Genomic DNA, 24,546 nt, shown 5'->3' with positions numbered 1-24,546 from the left:
CTGGCGGAGACTGGCAGGTTCCCCTTCGAGAGCCTGGGCTCCCTTAGCCGGGACTGAAGGTCACATTCATAGAACAGTCGAAAGGAGGATTCCGTCCACCCCGGGCCCGCACAGCAGCTTCCGGTGTTCCGCACCGGCCGCCGGGCAGAGGCGCCGGCCGCGGGATCGCAGGCGGCGGAGCGAAGGCCGAGCAATGGGACGCGCGCGGCGACTGCGCCCCCGGAACCTTCCGCCCAGGCCCCGCGGCCGCCGCGCGCGTGCCGGAACTGCATTTCCCACAGGCCTCCGCGGCGGAGCCCCGCCCCAGCCCACCGCCCCCGCCCCCGCGCGGTCCGGGGACCGCCCACCCCGCCGCCGTCGCCGTCGCCGTCGCCGCGGCTGCCGCCCCCGGTGCCCTGCCAGCTGTGCTTTTGAAAGGCGGCGGGAGGCGGCGGGCGCGATGGCGAGCCTGGAGCGCCTGCTGTGCGTGCTGAGCCTGCTCCTGTGCTGGGCGGCCAGCCCCGGGCTGTGCGCTCCTCGCGCCTCCACCTCCGAGAAGCCCATCATCGGTAAGAAGGCTGGGCGGGAGCCGCGGGCTGGGGCCGGGTGTCCGTCCTTGGCACTTCCCGCCGCTGGGCTCCAGCTGCTGCGTCCCGGTTTGGAAATACCCGAGTCCAGGGTTACGTTGGGTGGCTTCATCTGTAGCACGAGTAAGAGCCGAGCCAAGACGCCGTTTGGATCGTGCCGAAATACTGCTGCTGCCTGCTGATTCAAACTCGTATGGCTCTTGAAGTTGGAGGGGAGGAGGGTGCGCCGGGAAGAATCCTGCGGTTTGTTTTCTTTTTGGTACATAGCTAGGAATTTCTACTAGCTCAACAAACTGTATATGCGTTATGTTTATTACAGCTTCACGGAGCGAGGGCGTTGTTTCAAGGTACAATGCATTATACATACAAAAATCGAATTGACCAGATAATCAAGAAATTATGGTATAGTTTGGATTTTTGTCATTCTTCAGCACCGGAGGGCAGCAGTGGCTAGTAGAATCCTAGTGTCAGTTCTACTCTGTGTGGAAGTGAAACTTGTAATTTTTTTATTTTCAACTAATTTATGTTTTAAGAAGAGTAAAATCAGTTTGCCTTGCCCAAACAGACATTCAAGTCAGGGAAGGAGAAAGCTATCCAGGAAACATCAATCAGCCTAGAATTAAAATTTACCAAAAGCAATTTGTGTCAGACAATTAAGATTGACTTTATTTTCGAGGTAGTATTATGCCATTCAAACTCTTTTATCTTCCGGAAAGAGAAAGAGCATATTCTGTAACTAAAGAGAAAATAAATGAGTATTTTTTCATATATATTAGTAGTGCTTAAATTTTGATGTTTTTATTTTTTTTTTAATGTTTTTATTTATTTTCGAGACAGAGAGAGACAGAGCATGAGCAGGGGAGGGGCAGAGAGAGAGGGAGACACAGAATCAGAAAAGCAGGTTCCAGGCTCTGAGCTGTCAGCACAGAGCCGGACGCGGGGCTCGAACTCACAAACCGCAAGATCATGAGCTGAGCCGAAGTCAGTCGCTTAACTGACTGAGCCAACCAGGAGCCCCTCAAATGGGTTTCATATCAATATTTGGAACTTGGAATGCCTTATTTCATAAATTGGGTGGTTTCATAAAATGGTGGTTAGAGTCTCCCAGGAGAATTAACTCAAAATAAAATTCTATGTCGTGTGTTGAGAATTGTGAGTACACAGAGGAGGCAAAAAGGAAAAAGAGGGGGACTCTTTTCCCTGTCCTAGAAACAGTGGTAATTCAGGGTTAAATATAGAAAAAAAGGAGAGTCTGCTTTTAGTCACATGAATTAAGACAAAATAACTGAGCACCTACTGTGTGCAAGGCATTGAATGCGGAAGTGCAAAGGATTCAAAGACGAGGAAATCACAAACGTTGTGAGATGGTCTTAAAGTATGGGTGGAATTTGGGGGGACTTACATGTTGAGGGACTTACATACGACCTGAGCATCCCCCCGTAGATGGGAAAAGTGAATATGTAGGTAAAGGGGCAGGGCAGGGGAGAAGACGGTGGAACTTACCTGTTCTAATATACTTTTCCCCTTCTTGGTACTTGTGTTCACCTGTCCCAGACCCTTTTTTTATGGCACCTCACCTTGCCTGCCTTGTACTGTTCTATTCTCCCATTTCCGATGACACCCCCGAATTCTTTCCCTACCACAGTTCATTTTTCTCAGTGGAAATAATCCTGCCTGTCCACAACAAGGAAGACAGTCCTAGTGAACACATTCTGATATCGGGCACATGTTAACTGAGTGCCTGACAACTTTTTGCGAGAAGCTGGGAATACAGAAGTGATTTGATACAGGGAGCCCTTCCAGTCAGGTGGCCTACAGAGACCATATTCCAAGTGGTGAAGCAGCGAGTGATACTGTGTTCTCCAAACAGACATGTTTTGCTGTATACTGGATGCCAGTAGCTTTCTGGGGCTGAGGTTTCAGTGATAAGAGGCAGCCTGGGTGGGAGGTGGGGCGGAGCACACAGGGTCTTATAGAGTTTATGAAAGTTTAGGGACCCAGTGACTTAAACAAGGAGAAACTTAAACAGGGCTCTAATCATATGGACTCCTTGCGATGTGATAGGCGCCCACTGGACTCAGGGCCTTTGCACGTGCTATTCCCACACCCTGGATCCCTTTTCTTCCAGATATTTGCCTGTGGTTTTTTCCCTCATCTCTCTGAAGCCGCGGCTCAAATGTCGTGTTTGCCTTCTCAGAAAGGGAGGATCCTCAGGGAGGATTTACCTGGCCATCATATGTAAGAGACCGGCTAGATGGGACCTCTGGATAGATGGGACCAACTCCTCCCCCTCTCCAACACACACCTTCTTACTCTGCTCTACTTTTTCTCCTTAGCATTTACCACCAGCCATCAGACGTTTTATCTTGTTATCTTTATCTTATTATCTTATTATAACCTTTTATCTTGTTAGTTATTTGTTCTCTCTTCTCTCCCTCCCACACACTAGGCACTAGGATTAAAGTCCACAAGGGAGGGATTTGTGTTTTGTTCATTCATGTGTCCCCAGCACCTAGTTCAGTGCCTGGTAAATTATGATCCAGTAACGTACTGAATGAAGAAATGGATGACTGAATGGTGATACGATCAGATCTCTTTCCACATGTAGAATAGGTTGGAGTTGTTGTGGGTTTTAAGAAGGGATACAGACAGGCTTTTTAAGAAGGTATTATAATCAGCCAAGATGTTGGCTGCTTAGATTACCATAGTGTTGCTGATTCTGGAGCTATGTGGAAAGAAGGTATATTTCCACTGCTTTATTGTCAAGGAAGCAATGTGTCTTTGAGTGTGTATGGGAGGGGAGAGGCCTCCTTCTAGATTTAAGGATGTGATATTGATTCTGGGTTGTGTGAAGGAGGCTGGTGCTATTGTAAACCTGCTTTGGGGCTCCTTTGGTCTCCCTAATTGAGGTGAGAAAGAGGCTGCTACTTGAAACTCCTATCAGCCTCCTCTTGCTCTTTTCTCAAAGTTTATGGATGCACTTATAGAGGAAGCTTGGTGTTTCATTCTGGTAATTAAACAAGTAAGGTAGTGGTGTCTTTACTCTGATGTGCTTCCGTTTCTGAGTAAGAAAAAGAGGAAATTGCTTGAAACTAAAACTGTTTTCTCCCCCACCCTTTCTTTCTCTCTTTCTTTTTGTAATTTAGGAGTATTAATGCAAACGTGCAGTAAGGAAATGAAAAGCCTGGGAAAATACTATATTGCTGCATCCTATGTAAAATATCTGGAGTCTGCAGGTGCAAGAGTTGTACCAATAAGGTATGATCCAATATTTTCACACCATACAAATAAAAAACTCCTGCTTTATTGCGAATTATCGTCTAGCTCAAAAATTCATGTTTCCTTTGCTATGATTGCATCATTTAAATGTGGCAACGTTGCACCTGATTTTTGCCACAAATCTAATGCTTAGGGTCTCTCATTAAATTGTTTAAAGTGTGAATAAGGCTGTATTTACCAAGCTATTAGAAGTCTGTCATATGCATTCGGTAAAGAACAAAATGACAGTTTCCTATACTCCGGAAAAGGTGGTATTTGGAAAGTAATGGAGTAAAAGGATCTAAAACTTAACCAGCTTTATTCCATCATATTAGGATACGGGAACACTTGGGGAATAAAAGAGGGTTTTAGAAGATGACTTTTAAAATACCTTCACACTCTGTTTTAATGTTTGTGAATGACTAATACAGCATAAATTACAATATAAATTACAATTATTCAATATAAATTACAATTATTACAGTTTTTTTTTTAATTTTTTTTTTTAACGTTTATTTATTTTTGAGACAGAGAGATACAGAGCATGAACGGGGGAGGGTCAGAGAGAGAGGGAGACACAGAATCCGAAACAGGCTCCAGGCTCCGAGCAGTCAGCACAGAGCCCGACGCGGGGCTCGAACTCACAGACCGCGAGATCATTTCCTGAGCCGAAGTCGGTCGCTTAACCAACTGAGCCACCCAGGCGCCCCACAATTATTATAGTTTTATTTTTTTTTATTATTATTTAAAAAAAAATTTTTTTTTTTCAATGTTTTTTATTTATTTTTGGGACAGAGAGAGACAGAGCATGAACGGGGGAGGGGCAGAGAGAGCGGGAGATACAGAATCAGAAACAGCCTCCAGGCTCTGAGCCATCAGCCCAGAGCCCGACGCGGGGCTCGAACTCACGGACCGCGAGATCGTGACCTGGCTGAAGTCGGACGCTTAACCGACTGCGCCACCCAGGCGCCCCTATTATAGTTTTAAAGGAGCTATGTTACTTTCGGTGATATAATGGCCTAGTAAGACTAAAATGACTTATGTCATATTTTGATTTGGAAAGAACTGAATTTTTTAACAAAACCTTATAAGTGTCTATAATATTTTTTCACCCCAAATTAGTGCACTTTACAATCTTGGGGCACTCTTACCTATCCGTCATAAGCGACGTCACGCATAAAACACAGCTGTTTGCTTTGGGAAACCCGTTTTTGTCATTAATTTTACGCTAAAAAGCTGTAACAAAGAAAGCTACTCTTCAAATAAAACACTAATAATCAACATGCAAGCATTACAGCTGAGAGAGTTGTGCCACAACGTGGCTTTATGTTTAGCTTCATGAGGGTCATCTTCTTGCTTTTGACCTTTTACGTTCAAGTGCCTCTACCCCTTTCACTTTTGGCACTTGTCTTTCAGTTTTTATTATTTTTATTTTTTTTTAATTTTTAATGCTTTTATTTATTTTTGAGACAGAGAGAGACGGAACACGAGCAGGGGAGGGGCAGACACAGAATCCAAAGCAGGTTCCAGGCTCTGAGCTTTCAGCACAGAGCCTGACGTGGGGCTCGAACTCACAGACTGTGAGATCATGACCTGAGCTGAAGTCGGATGCTTAACCGACTGAGCCAGCCAGGCGCCCCTGTCTTTCAGTTTTTAGTAGCAGATCTAATTTTTTCACGTGAGATCTTATTTGAAACCCAGGTAATACCAGAGTTTAAATTTTTTTTTTTTTAACGTTTACTCATTTTTTTTGAGAGACAGAAAGCGAGCAAGCAGGGGGCAGGGTGTGGCAGAGAGAGAGAGGGAGACACAGAATCTGAAGCAGGCTCCAGGCTCTGAGCTGTCGGCACAGAGCCCGATGCAGGGCTCGAACTCACAAACTGCGAGATCCTGACCTGAGGTGAAGTCGGCTGCTTAACTGACTGAGCCACCCAGGCGCCCCAACACCAGAGTTTTAGAGCCGAGGAGGCTTTAGAGAGACTTCAGAACAGAGTTTCAACGTTTTCATCACCGAAGCTTTCTCTGCAAGTGGTTTTTTAGGACATTAGTGCTGATCACCTGGATGGGAGGTAGGAGAGACACGAGGCAGGTAGACGAGTTCAGAGACCGTTGAGGTAGGCTATGTGTGAAGTGATGCAGGCTTGGCTTAGAGCAGTGCTTGCTGTAGGACTGATGGGTAAACGTTCTCTAAAAATATCAACAAGATTTGATGACTAATAGAATGAAAGGGCACAGGGAGGAATAGTCAAGAATGACCAGTTTTGAAACGGGGCAAGTTTTGAAACTTGGGGAAGTTTTGAAACTGAGGAAGTTTTGAAACCTGATGACTGGGAACAGAATACTGGCATTTATGACGGAGTCACTGAAAGTGTAACTGTCAGCACATAGGTTAATTTCCAGGTTGGGTTCCCAAAGTTCATTTTAAGGTGTATCACTCGCAATTAGAATCATGGAGTCCTACAAAAGCAATGTGATTCATGGCAGCTAAATTTCCAGAGTGACCTACAGAGGATTGCCTAATGTAGAATGGGACTGAAGTGGCCACACTGATAAGGTTGAATTTATTTCCGCATTTGGGATGCTGGGGGTCAACTTCCGTGGCTTAGAAGGGATAAGGAGGAGGATGGGAGACCCAAGCAAAATTCCGGAATAGGCAAAGGGGTTTGTCTTTGTTGTCCTGCCTTCTCGGGTGCCTGGTGCCCTGAGGTTATCCTAAATCCCCACTGGTGGAACCCACGATCAGCGTCCTCCTGAAGGGTAGCATTGGCCCCTTTTGATTTAAAAATTTGTTTTGTTCACACAGCGTTTTATAACATTTTTAAACATTTACAAGTCAGAAGCCTTCGTGAAAGTCTGAATTTCTGGCCTTCTTCTCTCCCCCCGCCAAGATAATGATATGGAGCTGACTTCAAATAAAACAACATTGGCAACAAGGCCTGTCACTCCTCTTTGTGCCACTGAAACTGTGTCATCCACCATCATTATCAGGCTTAAGCCGTTTTCTTTTAGTTAACGAGAGAGCAAACTAGTTCATATCCTATTGAGAAGGTCTTTCGTTTCTAGAAAGTATCACAACATGTAAGCAACATCTATATTCAGAGAATATGACCTGGCCTGTTTTTGCTGTCTGGTCTCTGAGGCACTTGAGTTCATGACACTTCTTCCCCTCCTTCCCCCAACAATTAAGCCCCTTAAAAGTGATTACCGGGGCGCCTGGGTGGCGCAGTCGGTTAAGCGTCCGACTTCAGCCAGGTCACGATCTCGCGGTCCAGGAGTTCGAGCCCCGCGTTGGGCTTGGGCTGATGGCTCAGAGCCTGGAGCCTGTTTCTGATTCTGTGTCTCCCTCTCTCTCTGCCCCTCCCCCGTTCAAGCTCTGTCTCTCTCTGTCCCAAAAATAAATAAACGTTGAAAAAAAAAAATTAAAAAAGAAAAAAAAAAAGTGATTACCTGGGTCCAAAAATTCAGTCATGCACAATATGGGAGCCATTTATTTAGAATTAATGAAATGACTGAAACCAGCATGCATGGCTAGTTGGTAGAAGTCCCTGGAATGTAGCTGAGTGATCTAAATCCATTCCTGTGAGGATTGTCTGTCCTGGTTTAAACATCCATGGGGAAGATTCTGGGTCCTGACTGTTTGGTTCCCTTGTCATTGGCACAGTCTGGGGAGATTGGACTGGCAGGGTGCTGGGAATGCGGACTCACATTTCATCCCCCTGCCGCTTCCCGAGTCAGGGCCACTTGCCCATGTATCCTTCATCTAAGATAATGGTAGGCACCATTAATATCACCCACCGCTTTGTAGCTCTCTGCTGGGAGAAGGATTATTATGAACTTCTAAAGAGACCCGGACTGGCAAGGCTCATTTGGACTTTGAGGAAAACCCAGCACAACAAAGCACAGCCAAGTTCTGGGCATCATAAGTGGGTTTAATAATGGGAGAGGTGTTCTCACTCTTCCTTAAACTTTCCCTGGGGCAGAAATGGACTGTGGTTGACATTTGATCAGAAACCCACTTTTGTGGCTGATGGAGAGGGCGTTATGTCTTGTTACTCTCTTACAGAACCAGAAGACTGCTTAACGTAGGAAAGCTGTTGCAGGAGTTTCGTAATCACGATGCTCTCTTCTCTTGTTCTTGCATTTTGTGAACTTTTGGAAGAGCAAGACCCATTTTACTATGACCTAACTAAATTTTCACAGATTAATCCCATCACTTTTTTCTGGAGAAGGGGGTAAAATCGTCAATAACGTGGTGATGTTAGGAGCCCTTAAGCGGGGTCTGATGAAGGGAGCTTCAGAATAATTACCTGGGCAAATTGCACCGGTCTACAGTGGTGTGCATGTAGTCTGTCCCTAGATCGGAACTCTTCTGACTTTTGAAAACACAGTGGTCTCCAGATCTTTGCAGTTAGTGGTGGGGGTGGGATGAAGAAGGGACTTGGCATTTATATGTGTTGTTTTTTATCTGCCCAAACTGCCTGTAGTTAAGGTAGGCATATTCGTAAATCTTTTTATTTAGTCTTTATATAAAACTACTGAGTATCCTTATGTGTTGTTGATAGTTTCCAGCTAATAGAGAAATTACTGGTGCCCAAATCTCTTGGTCTTTAAAGTTTTACATACTAACACACACTTCACAATATTAAGTTATATTGAGACCACATGAAAACACATTTACTTGTCTGATTACCAACACAGGATATACTTACAGTATGTGATTTTCATGTAGTTTGAAAAAATATCTCTAGGAAGGGAGAGAGATATTGCCTAGCATTTAAGAATTATTTTTCTTTCTTTTTTTTTGTTAATTAATGTGGGGGCTTTATTTTCAGTCTTTTTTCTTCAAGTTTTGGAAATGGATGTTTTATAATTGTTTTGGTTGTTTTCAGACCTGATCTTACCAAAGAAGAGTATGAAAGGCTTTTCCGGTCTATTAATGGGTAAGTTGAAGCATTGATTTGATATAGGGAATGAGGTGGATGTCCTCTACTTTTGCAAAAATACACATAAGTATACATGTTTCAATGTAACTATCTTATAGTGGTGTAATGGTAGTTTTCTGAATTCCGTTTCAGGAATCGTTTTGTTGAGAGTTGAAAAAGTACTGCAGACCGAAAGTGGCCTAAGAAATAAATGCTACATAGTAGATACATTTAGGTCTTTTTTTTTTTTTTTAAGTGTCACATAACCTTTGTTCCTTTAATGCTTGTCTTTAATGTTTTGAAGCCACTTCGAATGGTATGGCATACTGCCTGCTCAGGGGATTTAGAAGTTCTAAGTCTGGGGATCGGAATTGGTTATCTTTCAGAAGGTAGTTCGAGGGGCTCCTGAATGGCTCAGTTGTTTGAGCGTCCGACTTCAGCTCGGGACATGATCTCACGGTTCATGAGGTCGAGCTCTGCCTCGGGCTCTGTGCTGAGGCATGGAGTCTGCTTGGGACTTTCTCTCTCCCTTTCTCTCTGCCCCTCCCCTGCTTGCTCCCTCTCTTTCTCTCCCTCTCAAAATAAATAAACTTAAAAAAATGAAAAAAAAATTAAATTCTCATGGATATTTGCTTCTAGCCATGTATATTTTTATGACCAGTTTGTTCTTTAGGATTAAAAGTAATTCTCTATGAGCCAAAACCAATTCACAATCATGGGCCTGCGTTTGATTTTGCCATCACTGATCCCCTGAATTTAAACCTAGCTGTGCCTGGAATTTTATCTCGACTTGATTTCCAGTTTTGTATACTCTCCTCCCCTCCCCTGCCTATTTATCCTTAATTTGTCTATACTCTATCTCAAAAATAAACTTGTTTATTGAAGAAATTGCAGGAGAATATGCACAAAAGTATTAACTATGGCAGTTTGTGAATGTGTGGGAGTGTAAATATTTTATCTTTTTGCTGTAGTTTCTTTCATTAATGATACTGTTACTTATGTGGTAAGGCAAAATTTATTAAAAATTTTTTTTAATGTTTATTTTTGAGAGAGAGAGACAGAGAGACAGAGAGAGTGTGAGCAGGGGAGGGGCAGAGAAAGAGAGAGACACAGAATTCGGAACCCAACAAGGGGCCTGAACCACGAGATCGTGGCCTGAGCCGAAGTTGGACTCTTAACTGACTGAACCACCCAGTGCCCTAAGGCAAAATTTGTTTTAAAGTAAAAAGAGTTTATTTTCAGTGAGGCGTGAGGTTGAAATGCACCCACTTTTATGTCTTTTCAGGATCCTTTTCCCTGGAGGAAGCGCGAATCTCAAGAAGTCAGGTTACGCCCTCGCAGCCAAAAAATTTTACGACTTGGCCATACAGGTAGATATCGTTCATAGTTTATTATACCAGATGGGTTTTTGTAATTTTCCGTGAGGATAATGCTTTTTTAATCGTGTGGTGGTACTTCCTTCACGATTTCCCTGGCTCGTCCCGCTTTACCTTTGGAGCTGCCAGCTCCAAAGTTCGTGGCAGCTGTCACCTGTTTTCTGTGTTCTTCATTTAGTTCTGGCCGGCCCAGGGAACCAGAGCCTCGCAGACCGGCCCTCTATGTCGGTGCTCATTAATATGATCCAGGTCCTTATGTGGGCTTAGTAAGCTGTTTTGTGTCTTATGAACCAGGCCTTGTTCCTGTGTTACTAATTGTCATCTCCTCTTGAAAGCTCCTCTCCGTCCTATTTGACCTTGAACGGTTACCTTAGACTCCACAGTGTCACCAGGCACCAAAGCCTCTTGATTCCTTTCTGATGTCTCACACTGAGCCCACCTCTGCACCATACTTCAGATCTTTACTGTTTCTCTCCTGAACTATAATCTTGCTGGCCCTGGTATCTCCCCCGGCCCTTAAACATTTCCCTAAAAGAACTGCCTTTAGCATCCGAGATACTTGCTTAAAGACTTTTAATGGTTAGGCTAGGTAATCTGTAGCCTATCATAGTCTTTGGGTCAAGACATGTAGTGTGTCCACAGCCCCACTTTTCCAGCTTTTCCTTATGCACATAATTGAAGCCAGGTTGGTATTCCTAGCATATGTTCAGTGTCCTCCTACTTAAAAAAAATTTTTTTTTAATGTTTTATTCATTTTTAAGAGAGAGAGATGCAGAGAGGGAGACAGAGATTCTAAGCAGGCTCCATGCTGACAGCAGAGAGCCCAATGCGGGGCTCGAACTCAGGAACCTTGAGGTCATGACCTGAGCTGAAGTCAGAAACTTAGCTGACGGAGCCACCCAGGCACCCCTGTGTCCTCTTACTTTTAAATTGGTTTAGTCTGTTTCTTTCCATTCTATCCCCAGCGCACAGTTTGGCTGTGTTTCCAGACTCAGGTGCTACTCCCCTTCTGTAGAAGTTGCTTTGCCAACTCCAATTGGAGTGGTGTCCCACTCCCTCTTAACTTTTAGAGTGTTTTGTTGTAGAATAGTTCAAACATTTACTTAGCTCCAACTCTGTAATAGGACAGGATCTGTGACCTTCAGGAGCTTATATTTCAGAAGACAGACTATGTTGAGGTTAGCTACTTATGTCTCTTCAGATTTCACAGTTCTAACACCTTTTGAGGCGTTCCTCATTTCATATCACATGCTACCCTGTACTTAGTACATGCTCAGTGGATATTTTTTTAAAAAAGTGAACAAAGTGGACATTTTGTAATGTGAGTGATTTAAAATGCATTTGGGAAATACATATGGACATTATAAAGTAGTCATTTTTCCTTTTGCATACGGGGACTCATGTAACTAGCTTGTTCAATTAAAAAAAAAAGGAAACACATAATCCATAAGATCCAAAAGTCTACTTTTTTTGTAAAGTTTACTTGTATTTATTTTGCGAGAAAGATAGAGAGCAAGCAGGGGAGGGGCAGAGATGGAGACACAATCCCAAGCAGGCTTTGCACTGTCAGTGCAGAGCCTGATGTGCAGTTTTGAACTCATGAACCATGAGATCATGACCTAAGCCAAAATCAAGAGTCAGATGCTTAACTGACTGAGCCACCCACGTGCCCCCTGAAAGTCTACTTTTTAAAATGTAATTAGCTACCTGAAGATTTCAAAGCAAAGGAAAATAGCTCAGCCACCTTGAACTGATTTAGCTACAGCTCCTGGGATCCACAAAGCCCTCCCTAAAGAAGCCTTGAGAAGCGAAGTCTGTTAGATCTGTTCACTGCTACTCCGTGTCGTTTGTTCTGCTAGGCTTTGTGGAGGATCCACAAAAAATAAAAGACGTGGTCCCAGCAAGCAAGGACTTAACATTTAGCCGAGAAATTAATTTGGTACTTATGGACACAGAGCAGTTAAACCCTCTTTTGTGTTTATTGTAGATGCAGTATGACCCTTCAACTTGATGTATGCAACTCTAACTTCTAAAAATAAAATTTGCCAGACCTGCATATAAAGTGTTAGAAATCCTACCCTGGGATGGAAAGTATAGGAATTAATGTAAATCTGTATTTTTCTTAGCGAGGAACAGGAAAAAAAAAAAAAAAGAGAAACCTTAACAATTTCCTCACTTAAAATGAGTGACTGTTAGGTTGTATTTTACAATGTATGCAGGAAAATCACTGCTTATAGAAAAGTTGCAAAACTCATGTTGCTAATATCAGTACATATGGGTTTAATCATTGCTTAGCCAAAAAAATTGAGTTGCTGGAAGACTTTCTCCCCATTCATGCTAGTTGTTGTGACTCCTTTTGAAGAAGCTCAATACATTTGTACTTCGTTAGTTGACAACTTCCACTTTATGCAAATTTATTTCACTTTTGCTTGGCCTTATTCTTAACTGACCATTCATTCCTTTCCTTCCAGATCATAGCTTTCCCCTGATTTAAATCTGATTTAAATCATGCAGCTATTACTATAAATGCTTAGATAATGGAGGAAGGACTTCAGAGCGTGTTCCAACCAGACGATCATCCAAAGCAACAAGATTTGTAGAAGATGTATAAATGGGCGTTTATCTAGCATTACCTTTGGTGGTTGCAGTCTCTGATTGTTACTTGTGTCGGTTAGTAGCCGCCTGGCAGATGTCAGTCTTTTTCCCAGTGCAGCTGAGGTTAGATAGTTTGACTCAACCTGAATTATTATATAGGAGCTTGGTCTGAGGAAAGATGAAGCGGTAGCCTACTTATGGATCCTGGAAAGTTCTTTAGAAACCCACGCATGACGTGCCTGTCTCATCATGACAAACCAAATGTATAATTTTTGTTTCGAAAAGTTGAATAAGCTTAGTTTTCTCTTCCACTCTGCAAAGAGTTTCGATGATGGAGACTATTTTCCTGTGTGGGGCACATGCCTTGGATTTGAAGAGCTTTCGTATCTGATTAGTGGGGAGTGCTTATTAACGCTCACGAAAACGGAAGGAGTTACGATGCCGCTCAACTTCACCAAAGGTGAGTACTGTCTTTTCCAGCCTTTAAAAGATATTACCTGGGCAGGATTCGTAAGTAGCACATATCCACGTCGGAAATGCTCATAATGTTTACTGATTCTTAAATGATTTACACAAGCTGACGATGTGGATGATCGCTTTTGTACTGAGCTGTGAAGATGGCTGGAGGAGCCCTCATTGCCTGTAGTGCTCCTGGGACCGTGTGTGATTAAGACCTCTGAGGTCGGACCTGGGTTTGAGTCCTACTTTGTCGCCTTTGCCTTGAGGCATGGCTTAACCTCTCTCAGCTTTCATTTCCTGATTTTAAGGGTTTTCCTCTTATGGTTGTTTGTGAGGATTGAACAAGACGCTGCTTTCCAGGTACTGTGTGAAACGCTTTCAATACAAGTCTCGTAAATATTAGCTCTAACTATTATAGTACAGCACTGTTCCCTTGGCCGTGTACTCTGTTTGAATCCCAGCTGTGGTGTACTGCAATTCGATTCTGGTACTGACCACCCAGAGTTAGCTCAGCCTCCAGTTAAAGGTTATCTCCCCAGCTAGACTGCCCTTATTTCAAGATACACCAGCCATAAGTCACATCCGCAAGGCCACCCACACTACTCGCCAACTGGCCACAATTTTGAGGATTCCCATGACCCTTCCTGAGGTTCAGTAATTCACTAGAATGACTCTCAGAACTCAGGAAGGTGCTGTGTCTGCACTAACTTTTATTATAAAGGATACACACAAGGTGACATCTGGGGAGGGAGTGCAGAACCTCTGTGTCCTCTCTCTGTTGAGTCACATCACCCTCCTGGCATGTCAGGAATTTTTTCCTGGGGTTTCATTGCGAAGGCAAGATTGATTAAATCGTGGGCTGTGTGACTGTACTCAATCTCCAGTCTCCCTTCCGTCCCTGGAAGTCAGGCTGGTTCAAAGTCCTAACCTACTCTAGTCATGTGGTTGACCTTTCTGATGACCAGCCTCCTCTTGAAGCTGCCTAGGGCCCCACCAGGAGTCACCTCATTAGCATTACGAAGACTCTCCTATTTCTCAGGAAATTTGGAGAGTTTTAGAAGCTGTCAGGAACTCAGGGCACAGAACCAGGCAAATTCTTTGTCATACCACTCTGTGTAACTACATAATGATTCTTGTAGGTTATCTGATCTCTGGAGCCTCAGAGTTGAGTGCCGTCCGCTATCTTGTTCTCATAAGGATTTTGGATGGAAAGCAGTAGTTTTGTACATAGAACCCATCGAATATTCTATATTTTTCAAAGTTCTTTCTCACATTATCTCACTTAGTCATCGTAAGAGCTCTGTGGGAAGCACATGTATTAGGTCAATCTATTTTGGATGTGTGTGGTGAGAACCCAGTTTATAAAAAAAATGAAGAGTGCCTTACTTGAGTGCATTTTTATTATCTGAGGTGCAGGGATTCTCATGGAAGCCATTAGCATGCTGAGTGAGAGGCTTCATTTAGGGAGAGCTGGCGTCAGGGCCTTGCATATCATCAGAACTTTTTTATCCTTTTGCTGGTGTTTGAGTTTATGCATCAGACTCCAGAGCCTGGTGTGAGGTAAACTGCTCTTTTCTGATCTCTTTACCGAGTAGAGATTCCTTGGCCTGGTCAATGTTCTTTTCTACGTTGTTGGTGTTCTTTTTTTTTTTTTTTAGTTTATTTATTTTGAGAGAGAGAGAGCAAATGGTGGAGAGGCAGAGAGAGAGAGAGAGAGAGAGAGAGAGAGAGAGAGAGAGTCCCAAGCAGGCTCTGCACTATCAGCGTGGAGCCTGATGTGGGACTCGAACCCATGAACCTCGAGATCATGACCTGAGCTGAAATCAAGAGTCAGATGCTTAACCGACTAAGCCACCCAGGCACCCCTACATTGTTGGTATTTTTAAACCTTTTAAAGTCCAGATACCTTTAAAAATATGTTGAAAGTTCTGGATCGTTTCCTGAGAAAACAAAAATATGTTCGTGTGGTAAACTGTACCTGATTTCAAGATAACTCAAGTTAAAATTCTCTGCTTACTCTATGGCCAGCCTGATAATGATAATATTGGAAGGATTTTAGTTATTCATGTTACAATTCTGTAAGAAAAATACTTGATTATAGAACATATTTGAATTTGTGTGTTAAACTCATTTTGTGCTTGTCCAGAAAACATATGTGGAAATGATGTATTTTGCTTATCAACTAGGCATCTTGATTATGTCTTAATAATGGCCTCTTTTTGGCTGTTAGATCAGTGACTTTGGTGGATTTTATTTTGCCTGTGTTTAAATCATTTCTCTTGTGCTTAAATTATTTCAGGTGCATTCCAGAGCAGAATGTTCCAGAATTTTCCTGCTGACTTGTTGATGTCATTATCACTGGAACCTCTAACTGCAAATTTCCACAAGTGGAGCCTCTCCATGACGGTATCACATTAATTAACAATGAAATTAATGCATTTAGATTAACTACAGAAGTAATTATTTTGTTTTATTTTTATACTCTAGAATTTTACGATGAATGAAAAGTTAAAGAAGTTTTTCAATGTGTTAACTACAAATACAGATGGCAAGACTGAGTTTATTTCAACCATGGAAGGTATATATCATGGCACATACAAACCTTATGTTTCTATATATTAATTTTCATTTTATAGTTATTTTATGAATTATAAAATCATGTTACTTTGGGGTGTGAAGATAGAAGCTAGGGCATTTTTGGAAACTGACTTTTTCCAAATGAGTTGTGATTTACCTGGGTCCTCTTCGAGAATGGGGTCAGGGAAATGGAAAATAAAGGGTAAGGGGAGGGTAGCTAAAGATAGAAATGGAGAAAATGACTTCTGTTTTTAGCAGTGCTGTAGATTAAGCACCATGATAGATTCTCCCGCAGACAACAACAAAAAATATGATTCACATTCAGAAAAACCTCTTCCTAAACACAAGTATACCCCACTATCCCAAAGTAGAACCTTCGTATGAAACTCTTAAACCAAAATGGCACAAAGCAAAGAGTATCCCCCCACATTCCAAAAGTTCGCATTAAAGCCACCTTGGTTTTATGAGGGACTTGCATTAGAACCTATTTCCGCTAAGTGAAAGAAATCCGAAGAGGGCTTTTACTTTCATGAAGAAACGCCATTGCTGTACTGACGTAAGTCTCTCATAACCGTGAAGTGGCACACGTGGACTTCTGGCAAGTGGGGGATGCCAGTATATTGATGAAGTGACCGTAGGGATACTCACGCCGAAACCCCTGGGAGTTAAATGGAGTACTTTCTTGTTTTCATGTTTAATTTATTTACCTTTGAAGGGGTTGGGAGATCGGGTCAGAGAGAGAGAGGGAGACAGAGAATCCCAAGCAGGATCCGTGCTGTCAATGCAGGGCTTGAACCTATGAACTGTGAATGACCTGAGCCAAAATCAAGAGCTGGAGGCTTAACCAACTGAGCCACCCAGGAGTCTTGGAATACTTTTTTTTTTTTTTTTAATTTTTTACATTTATTTTTGAGAGACAGAGCACAAGTGTGGGGGGGGGGGGGGCGGTGGAGAGAGAAGGAGACAGAATCCAAAGCAGGCTCCAGGCTCTGAGCTTTCAACACAGAACCTGGCACAGGGCTCGAACCCATGAACTGTGAGATCATGACCTGAGCCAAAGTCGGATGCTTAACCAACTGAGCCACCTAAGCGCCCCTAGAGGAAACTGCATTTATTCCAGACTTGAAGGGATTTCCATATGGTGAGACTTTAAGGAAAACGAGCAGTCACAGCCAAAAAATCACTAATGTGCAAGCAAGGACATGCATGAGAACTTACAGAAACAGTAGGCAGTCTTTGAGTCAGTGAGGCTGTGCCACATGAGAGGCCAGGGTCCTGGAGTGGAATGAACTGAAATAAAGTGGATGTAGTTCTTATTATTCAAAGATTGGTCTTTTTGCTGGCTTGCTCTTGGGGGAGGTCAGAGGTCCAAGGGTTTACAAACAGTATCTGGGGAATTGTGGGGAAGGTTGGTCAGCCTAGTCTGAAGTCTGAACCTGTTACCTTCTCCTTAACACTATTTCCGTCCTCTGTTTTTTTGCTTTAATGATAGCATTGGCATTTCCCAAACCATCCCAGGTTAGAAACTCGGATGTTGTCCTTGACTTCCTGCCCTCATTCTCCACATCTAAAAAATGTGTGCAACATTCTGTTCCACAAATGCCTCTTGAAAATATTACCTCCCCTGCATCCAGCTTAGTCCTGGCTGACTTCTGTGTTAACCACGTTCTACCTAGACTCCTCGGTAACCGCCTAACTGTCCACAAAGTCACTTTCCAGGTGGCCTCTGATGACCCCTCTGAAACACCAATTATGAAGTTAGGAACCTTTCCACAGAGACATAGTTTAGGCTGAGACAAACTGGCTTATGTAAAAGGACACCAAAAATGCACAGCATGGTTCATTCTCATATGATTACCTTATGGGAGGAGATGAAAACACAGCATGAGGTAGGGGGAAAACAGACCCATTGTGGAAGAAACTTGTGTCACTAATCACACGCGGGCACCTGACTGTTTAACTGGGTTATACTCAGAGGCTCAACTATTTCACTCTTCTCTGATTACCTAGCAAATCATGCTACACATTGTAAAAGGTTGAAAAACCAGTGAAATGTACTGTGAATGTTCACATTCTGAGCTGAAATTCCTTTGTCTCTGAGAGAATGAGCGCAATTTTACCCCGACACTGTGAATTATAAAATAATGTTTTACCTAGGGTGTAAAACCTAACTGAATTGTAAGTAACATCTTCGAGCATTCTCACCTCACTTGTTTGTGTTCTTCATGCAGGGTACAGGTACCCAGTATACGGCGTCCAGTGGCATCCGGAGAAAGCACCTTACGAGTGGGGGAAGTTAGAAGGTATTTCTCATGCTCCAAATGCTGTGATGGCGGCGTTTTATTTAGCAGAGTTCTTTGTTGCTGAAGGTAATATGCGGGTATATAACTTTATTAGTCTACTGTAGCTTTGGAGGAAACTGTCCTCATCTGAACTTACTATACTCTCTTGGCTCTGTAGATGTTCTGTAGGTTGAACTTTAAAAAAGATTAAATCATAGGAAAGCCCTGAAATTGAGATATTAGACATTCAAATAAAATCAGGACGGTTATTTCAGTTAATTATACAATCTAGGGGCGCCTGGGTGGCACAGTCGGTTAAGCGTCCGACTTCGGCCAGGTCACGATCTCGCGGTCTGTGAGTTCGAGCCCCGCGTCGGGCTCTGGGCTGATGGCTCAGAGCCTGGAGCCTGTTTCCGATTCTGTGTCTCCCTCTCTCTCTGCCCCTCCCCCGTTCATGCTCTGTCTCTCTCTGTCCCAAAAATAAATAAACGTTGAAAAAAAAATTAAAAAAAAAATTATACAATCTAAAGCGCACTTAACTTTTTTTTTTAATGTTTACTTTATTTTTCTTGGGGGGGGGGGGAGGTGCGGAGAGAGAGGGAGACAGGATCCGAAGCGGGCTCTGCACTGAGAGCGGAGAGCCCGATGTGGTGCTCGAACTTACAAACCGCAAGATTATGACCTCAGCTGAAGTCAGATGCTTAAGGGACTGAGCCACTCAGGCGCCCCAAAAATGTGCTGAATTCTTGAACAACAGCATGAAGATTGTTGAGTTCTTTGTTTTTCTTTCTTTCTTGAAGATTTTTTAAAAAAATGTTTTCCCCGTGAGTCGTCATTGTGGGAATAATGCTTTAATTTTAACATTCTCTGAGAATTAGATGTCATTTTTCTAAGAAAATTACATAAATTGAGTATATACTCATCAGTCTGTGATTTTAAGCTGCCTGTCTGCAGGCATTGGCACATTGGAGAAAGTTCATGGGCTTTTTCATGATGAAAACACAGAGGCATTTTCATGCTGTTATATTTATGGGTAAAACTGAGAATTTGGTGATAGATGCTTAGGTTCCAGTTGAGTGACACAGCTATGGGACAGAGCTACAAACACAACTTGCAAGGGACACGGCATACTCTGGTGAGGCGTGAACTCCAGCCCATTGTGTTTGCACCCTGTCTCCAAGCTGCCCTATGTTTTTATCAGCCCTCCTGCCCACACTCATGAGTAAAGTACTTTACCTCCTCAGTTCTCTCCGGTTTAGAACTATGTTCAGTTGAATGGGTAGTTTCATGACAAAAACTCTGAATTAAAAAAAAAAAAAAATTGTCTCCTGTGCAGTGCTAATCCCAAGTAACATTTTCCTGTTGCATATTCAGAGAAAATGAGAACGGCGTAGGCGGTTTGTTGCAGCATTATCACGTGGCAAAGCTGTTTATTTTATCTTCATTTCCCAATATCCTTCTTTCTAAAAATGCCACAAAGCCTATATTTATTTTGACTTTAGGAGAAAGTCTGAGCCTTCACTGTTTCTCATTCAGACTTCAGCTCACTTTTCTCTTTTTTATTTAATTTTTTTTTTTAACATTTATTCATTTCTTTGAGTGGGAGAGGAGCAGAGAGAGAGGAAGACACAGAATCCAAAGCAGGCTCCAGGCTCTGAGCTGTCAGCACAGAGCCCAACGCAGGGCTTGAACCCACGAACCAGGAGATCATGACCTGAGCCGAAGTCGGAAGCTTGACCAACTGAGCCACCCAGGCGCCCCCAGACTTCAGCTACCTTCTTTGTTTTTTTTTTTTAATTAAAAAAAATTTTTTTTAAGTTTATTTATTTTGAGAGAGAGAGAGAGCCAGGGAGGGGCAGAGAGAGAGGGAGAGAGAGAATCCCAAGCAGGCTCCATGCTTTCTGTGCAGAATCCAGTGTGGGGCTCGAACTCATGAACCGTGAGATCATGGCCTGAGCTGAAACTCAGAGTCCAATGCTTAACTGACTGAGCCACCCAGGCGCCCCAAACTTCAGCCAACTTCTGTGTTCCTCCTTGTTATCCCCGTTTCTGCCTTGCCTCTCACTTCTCCATATGCCTCAGCTTTGCCAACATCTCCATTCTCTTCACTCTTGAAGCATCTCAAGAAGATAGACCATGAAAACATTACAGTATACAATTCTGTGTGGTTACTAGACTAGACTTCTTGCGTGCTAGGACCTTGCCCTGTTTATATTTCTGTCCTCAGGCCCTGCAGCAAGTCTTGCACACAGTAGGCCCTTTGTAAGTGTTTGAGTCAGTGGGAGAGTGGGCCCCACACGGGATCTGGTGCAGGGCGAATACAGATGCTCTTTTTTGGTAGGTAGTGAATCAATGCTGTGTTATGTAGGGGAGTTCTTGTAAGATATTTCTCCTTTTTTGGTAGTATTTTCCCACAATAATGCTGATTGTAGGAAGCCGTGTTATAAAGTAGCCTTTTGAAGATTTTATAATTTTTAAAAATGAACACTCTTTTTCTTGCAGCTCGGAAAAACAGTCATCATTTTGAATCTGACGTGGAAGAGAATAAAGCACTGATTTATCAGTTCCGTCCAGTTTATACTGGAAATATTTCCTCATCATTTCAGCAAAGTTATATATTTGATTGAAAGCCTGCCATGTGTTAACACAGGAATTTGGGATAATTCCACTATTAAACTGTTGCAATAACTTGCTACTCATGGCAATAATGGAAAGCCACAGAGATTCCTTTTCTATAATGTTACTGGTTCTGATTCTTCATTTAGTGTGTTTGAACATTTATATCACATTCGAAAATTAATCAGTGAGACAGATAAAAAAAAAATCACAGTGTATTTCATGGAAAAGATTTTATGTGAAACTTAGAACAAAATAAATGTGTTGAAAATCCAAATATTTTATTTTTTTCCTGTTGATTGTAGAAATAAGTACCGCCCCCCCCCCCGCCCCCCCCCCCCCCCCCCCCCAACCATCCACCCCATCCTTGCGAAGACCCTTCTTAAATCTTAGCTCTAGTTCACTGGGAGTCATTGTTTGAGTTTCGGAAGTATTAGTGTGTGAGAGAGTGTGTATGTGAGAGGGTGTGGTGTGAGTGTGTGTGTATACATATATTTCGTCTTCTGTCTTTTCAGCTCCACAGTTACACTGCACACCTCCTGAAAGTTGAGCCTGTGTCTTGAACTTTTTCTCTCTCACAGTGTCTAACACAGTACGCCATCAGTAAATACTTGTGACTATTGGTGAGTAAACTTTGTTTCCATGGAAAATAATTTGAAAGCTGCCCAACATTTTTTGGGGGTACATTTTAATCTATTTCTCAATCTGTACTTCCCTCTTCCATCCCTCAGTCCTGTACACCCTCGCCAACTCTGAAATTTCGGAATTCCTAGAGGACAACAAAAATAGAAGACAGGACATTCTGAACTGTTTTTGACAGACCGCGTCTATGCCTCTGTTCTCCTTAGTCCTTCAGAGCTGCTGCTGGAGTAGAAACATGGGAAACAGAGTGATTGGGCAAGGTGTTGTAGGAGCTTATGAATGACTTTAGGTTCAGAAAGATAAGGACAATAATCTGAAGATACTGAGGTAAACCGTAAGCTTTGAGCAATCCATCCAAACAGAATATAGGGGTTGAGAGGGAATAACACATTTAGTCAGCTCACAGGATTTTAGGAGAAGTGTGGCAGATTTAGTTTCTATCCGTGAGCAGAAAGATTCTGGTAAGTCTTGTCAAATGTGCCATTTCTAGCTAATTCCATGTCTCTCACCACTAGAAAAAGGTGGCGACTGTTATCCTGCCAGGGTTCTTTCCAGCCCATTTGTATTGAAATAGAAATCTCCTTGTCTCTGAAGTTCCCTAATCATGCTAAATCCTGACCGTGTCATTCCTCATGCTGTATCATCCCTCCTTCCGCTGTGAATGTTACTAATTGCTCCCAAAGGTTCTCACTGTGCTTCGTTGATGATGAGCACACATATAAGAAAATGTAAACCATTATTTTTTTACTTAAATTCAGTTTTCCATTTTTCCATGGTTTTTTTTTTTTTTTTATTTTTTTATGCTAGACTCACTGTATTCCAAGGATGGGATCACTTTCAGAGTTGACAATATCCCTGCCTTTCACATACTACTGCCTGCCAGAGGCTTGTCAAGAGGCCCAAGGGCAAGTGAGAAGAGCGGTCCCATCCAGGCAAGGAATGTCTGTTTCTTGTCTAGCTTGACGTAAGACTGACCCAAGGCAGCCTGACATTGCTACATCAGTGGAGGCAAGACAGGACGGATTAGAAATGCCTGTTGATGTTAGGAAAGCCCTAGGGGGAGAGAGATTGCTGCCCCAGAGGGCTGCCTGATCCATCATGTGGAGCTCCTGGGAAGAGTGGACTGGCCATCTTGGGTTCCAGTGGCCAGAGACATGGAAGCTAAGAGATGGGTGTTGCCACCCACTGCCTTTGCATTCTGTAAACTAGAGGTGACACTGTAGTTGGAAGACGGATGTGTAAGGGCCAATACACAGGCCCGAACAGGTGGCTCAAGCCCAAGGATCAATAGATCTCCGATAACCACACACCTGAACTTGTCCTGTGCCCATGATGAGAATCACTTAAAATCAACATGTCAACACCATTCTGGCCATCCAATCTCGTGCAATCCTGTGAAAGGAATATTGTGCTTGCCAGGCGGCCCTCCTGGAACTGAAGTCTGGCCACAGGACCTGGACAATTGCACAGGAATGAATCTGAAAGCTGCTCAGGGCACCTCGTTGCCTTGAATGAGTGGGGTTTCCCTCATTTCCTGTAGGGGAGAACTGGGAGTACAGGCCCAGGCGGGTCTGGCTGGGCTCAAAGTGCCCTAACCGTGTAGCTCTGCTATGGCTGGCTTGTCACCACTGTGGGGCACTTATGAAATGTTGAGGTAGTACTTCCGGTGACCCAGACCCACACAGGACCGGGTCCAGGTATGGGGTACCTAGCCCAGATAGCACTTCACCCTGACCAGTTCCAGGCACTAGAAAGGGGCCTGGACAACTTTGAGGAGGTTGTCCAAAATGGGGGCCCTGATGGGCAAGGTCTGGAGCAGGGGCTCCAGTTGCCTGGGCCCAAAGGTGATGCTGCCTGGCTCAGTAGCAGCTCAGTGACAACAGCTTAAAGAAGTAAACACTAAAGAAGCATTAGCAGGTCAGTGGGCCACACTGAGTGTCAAAACTTCTCTGTTGGGGGAAAGAAACAGAGGCTGAAAGACCAAGTGTGAGTGGGGGAACATGCAGGTTAGAAGAAAAAGGAAGAAAGAACAAAAGGAGGAAGGATCGGGTAAGTGTGGCTTGCTTTCTATGTGTAAGAGACCGCTAAAGTGGATCCTTCTCCAGCCTACAGCCGTCAGCGTCTAAGGGCTTTGGGGGAACTGACAGGTCATTACCTCCAGCATTTCCCAACCTCCCACCTACGTGAAACACCCCAGATGGAATGGGGATGTTGGACTCAAAAGAACAGGCCAACACTCATTTCCATTCAGCCAGATGTCTTTGAGTGCCCACAAGTTTATGTGACATGTGGCCTGACACGAGATGTTTTATGAAGGCACGTTGGCTGTTGGCTGTCTCCATTTCCACACGGCAGAGTACGAAAATCCTCAGTACCCTGTCAGGCTGAGTTTCTGTGGTTAGGACGGTCCTGTGGCTTCTAAAAGCACAGTGATATGGGGCGCCTGGGTGGCTCAGTCGGTTAAGCATCTGACTTCAGCTCAGGTCATGATCTTGCGGTCCGTGAGTTCGGGCCTCGCGTCAGGCTCTGTGCTGACCGCTCAGAGCCTGGAGCCTGTTTCAGATCCTGTGTCTCCCTCTCTCTCTGCCCCTCCCCTATTCATGCTGTCTCTCCCTGTCTCAAAAATAAACGTTAAAAAAAAAATTAAAAAAACAAAACAAAACACAGTGACAGCTCACAGTGAAGCATTCAAGCCCAGCACCCAGCATGTGACAGGCCCGCGGTAAGGGCCACCTCTCTCATTCCCCCTGCGTCCTCTTCAGTAAGAGAACAGCCCACGCACGTGCTGGGTCTTTCTTTCCTACCTGTCAGACTAGCAAGAAAATGCAGCACTTTTCTCTTATGGGAAGAGCTAAGAGAAGAGTCTTTTGCCTCTTAGAAATAAACAGAAGCTTTGTGGGGCTCCTGTGGCCCAGTCGGTTAAGCTGCTGACTCTTGAGTTTGGCTCAGGTCATGATCTCACGGTCCTTATGTTCAAGCCCCGTGTCAGGCTCTGTGCTGACAGCAGATAGTCTGCTTGAGATTCTCTCTCCCCCTTTTTCTCTTCCCCTTCCCTGCTCACGTTTTCTATCTCTGTCTCTCTCAAAAATAAATACATAAACATTAAAAAAAAACAAAACAGAAGCTGTGTTACTATTTATTTTGTAGTTTTACTCCATTTAACAAATTTCTTTCTAAAATGAATAAAGAGGGAGCACTTGGGTGGCTCAGTTGGTTAAGCGTCTGGCTCTTGATTTCAGTTCAGGTCATGATC

At 43.5% G+C, this 24,546-nt stretch overlaps 1 protein-coding gene across 1 annotated transcript; it reads left to right on the top strand.

Annotated features, from left to right (window-relative positions):
- Positions 1-333: 333 nt before the first annotated feature.
- GGH (gamma-glutamyl hydrolase) lies at positions 334-20,928 on the top strand. The gene is made up of 9 exons (XM_047842648.1): positions 334-548; positions 3,713-3,824; positions 8,714-8,764; positions 10,032-10,116; positions 13,039-13,177; positions 15,476-15,582; positions 15,664-15,754; positions 17,985-18,122; positions 20,538-20,928. Exons 1-9 carry the CDS (start codon positions 440-442, stop codon positions 20,660-20,662), a joined length of 957 nt encoding a protein of 318 aa, XP_047698604.1. The 5' UTR covers positions 334-439; the 3' UTR covers positions 20,663-20,928.
- Positions 20,929-24,546: the final 3,618 nt, after the last annotated feature.

Source organism: Prionailurus viverrinus, chromosome F2 (genome assembly GCF_022837055.1).
Source record: "Prionailurus viverrinus isolate Anna chromosome F2, UM_Priviv_1.0, whole genome shotgun sequence".
Taxonomy (NCBI): domain Eukaryota; kingdom Metazoa; phylum Chordata; class Mammalia; order Carnivora; family Felidae; genus Prionailurus; species Prionailurus viverrinus.
Note: the sequence above shows the minus strand (reverse complement) of the source record. Positions and strands in the feature narration are given on the sequence as shown.

Excerpts from the sequence above, each read along its gene's own strand:
- GGH (XM_047842648.1), top strand. The coding sequence starts at position 440 with ATGGCGAGCCTGGAGCGCCTGCTGTGCGTGCTGAGCCTGCTCCTGTGC. Across the intron at positions 10,117-13,038 it reads TTTACGACTTGGCCATACAG|AGTTTCGATGATGGAGACTA; the intron begins GTAGATATCGTT and ends CACTCTGCAAAG. Across the intron at positions 13,178-15,475 it reads GCCGCTCAACTTCACCAAAG|GTGCATTCCAGAGCAGAATG; the intron begins GTGAGTACTGTC and ends AAATTATTTCAG.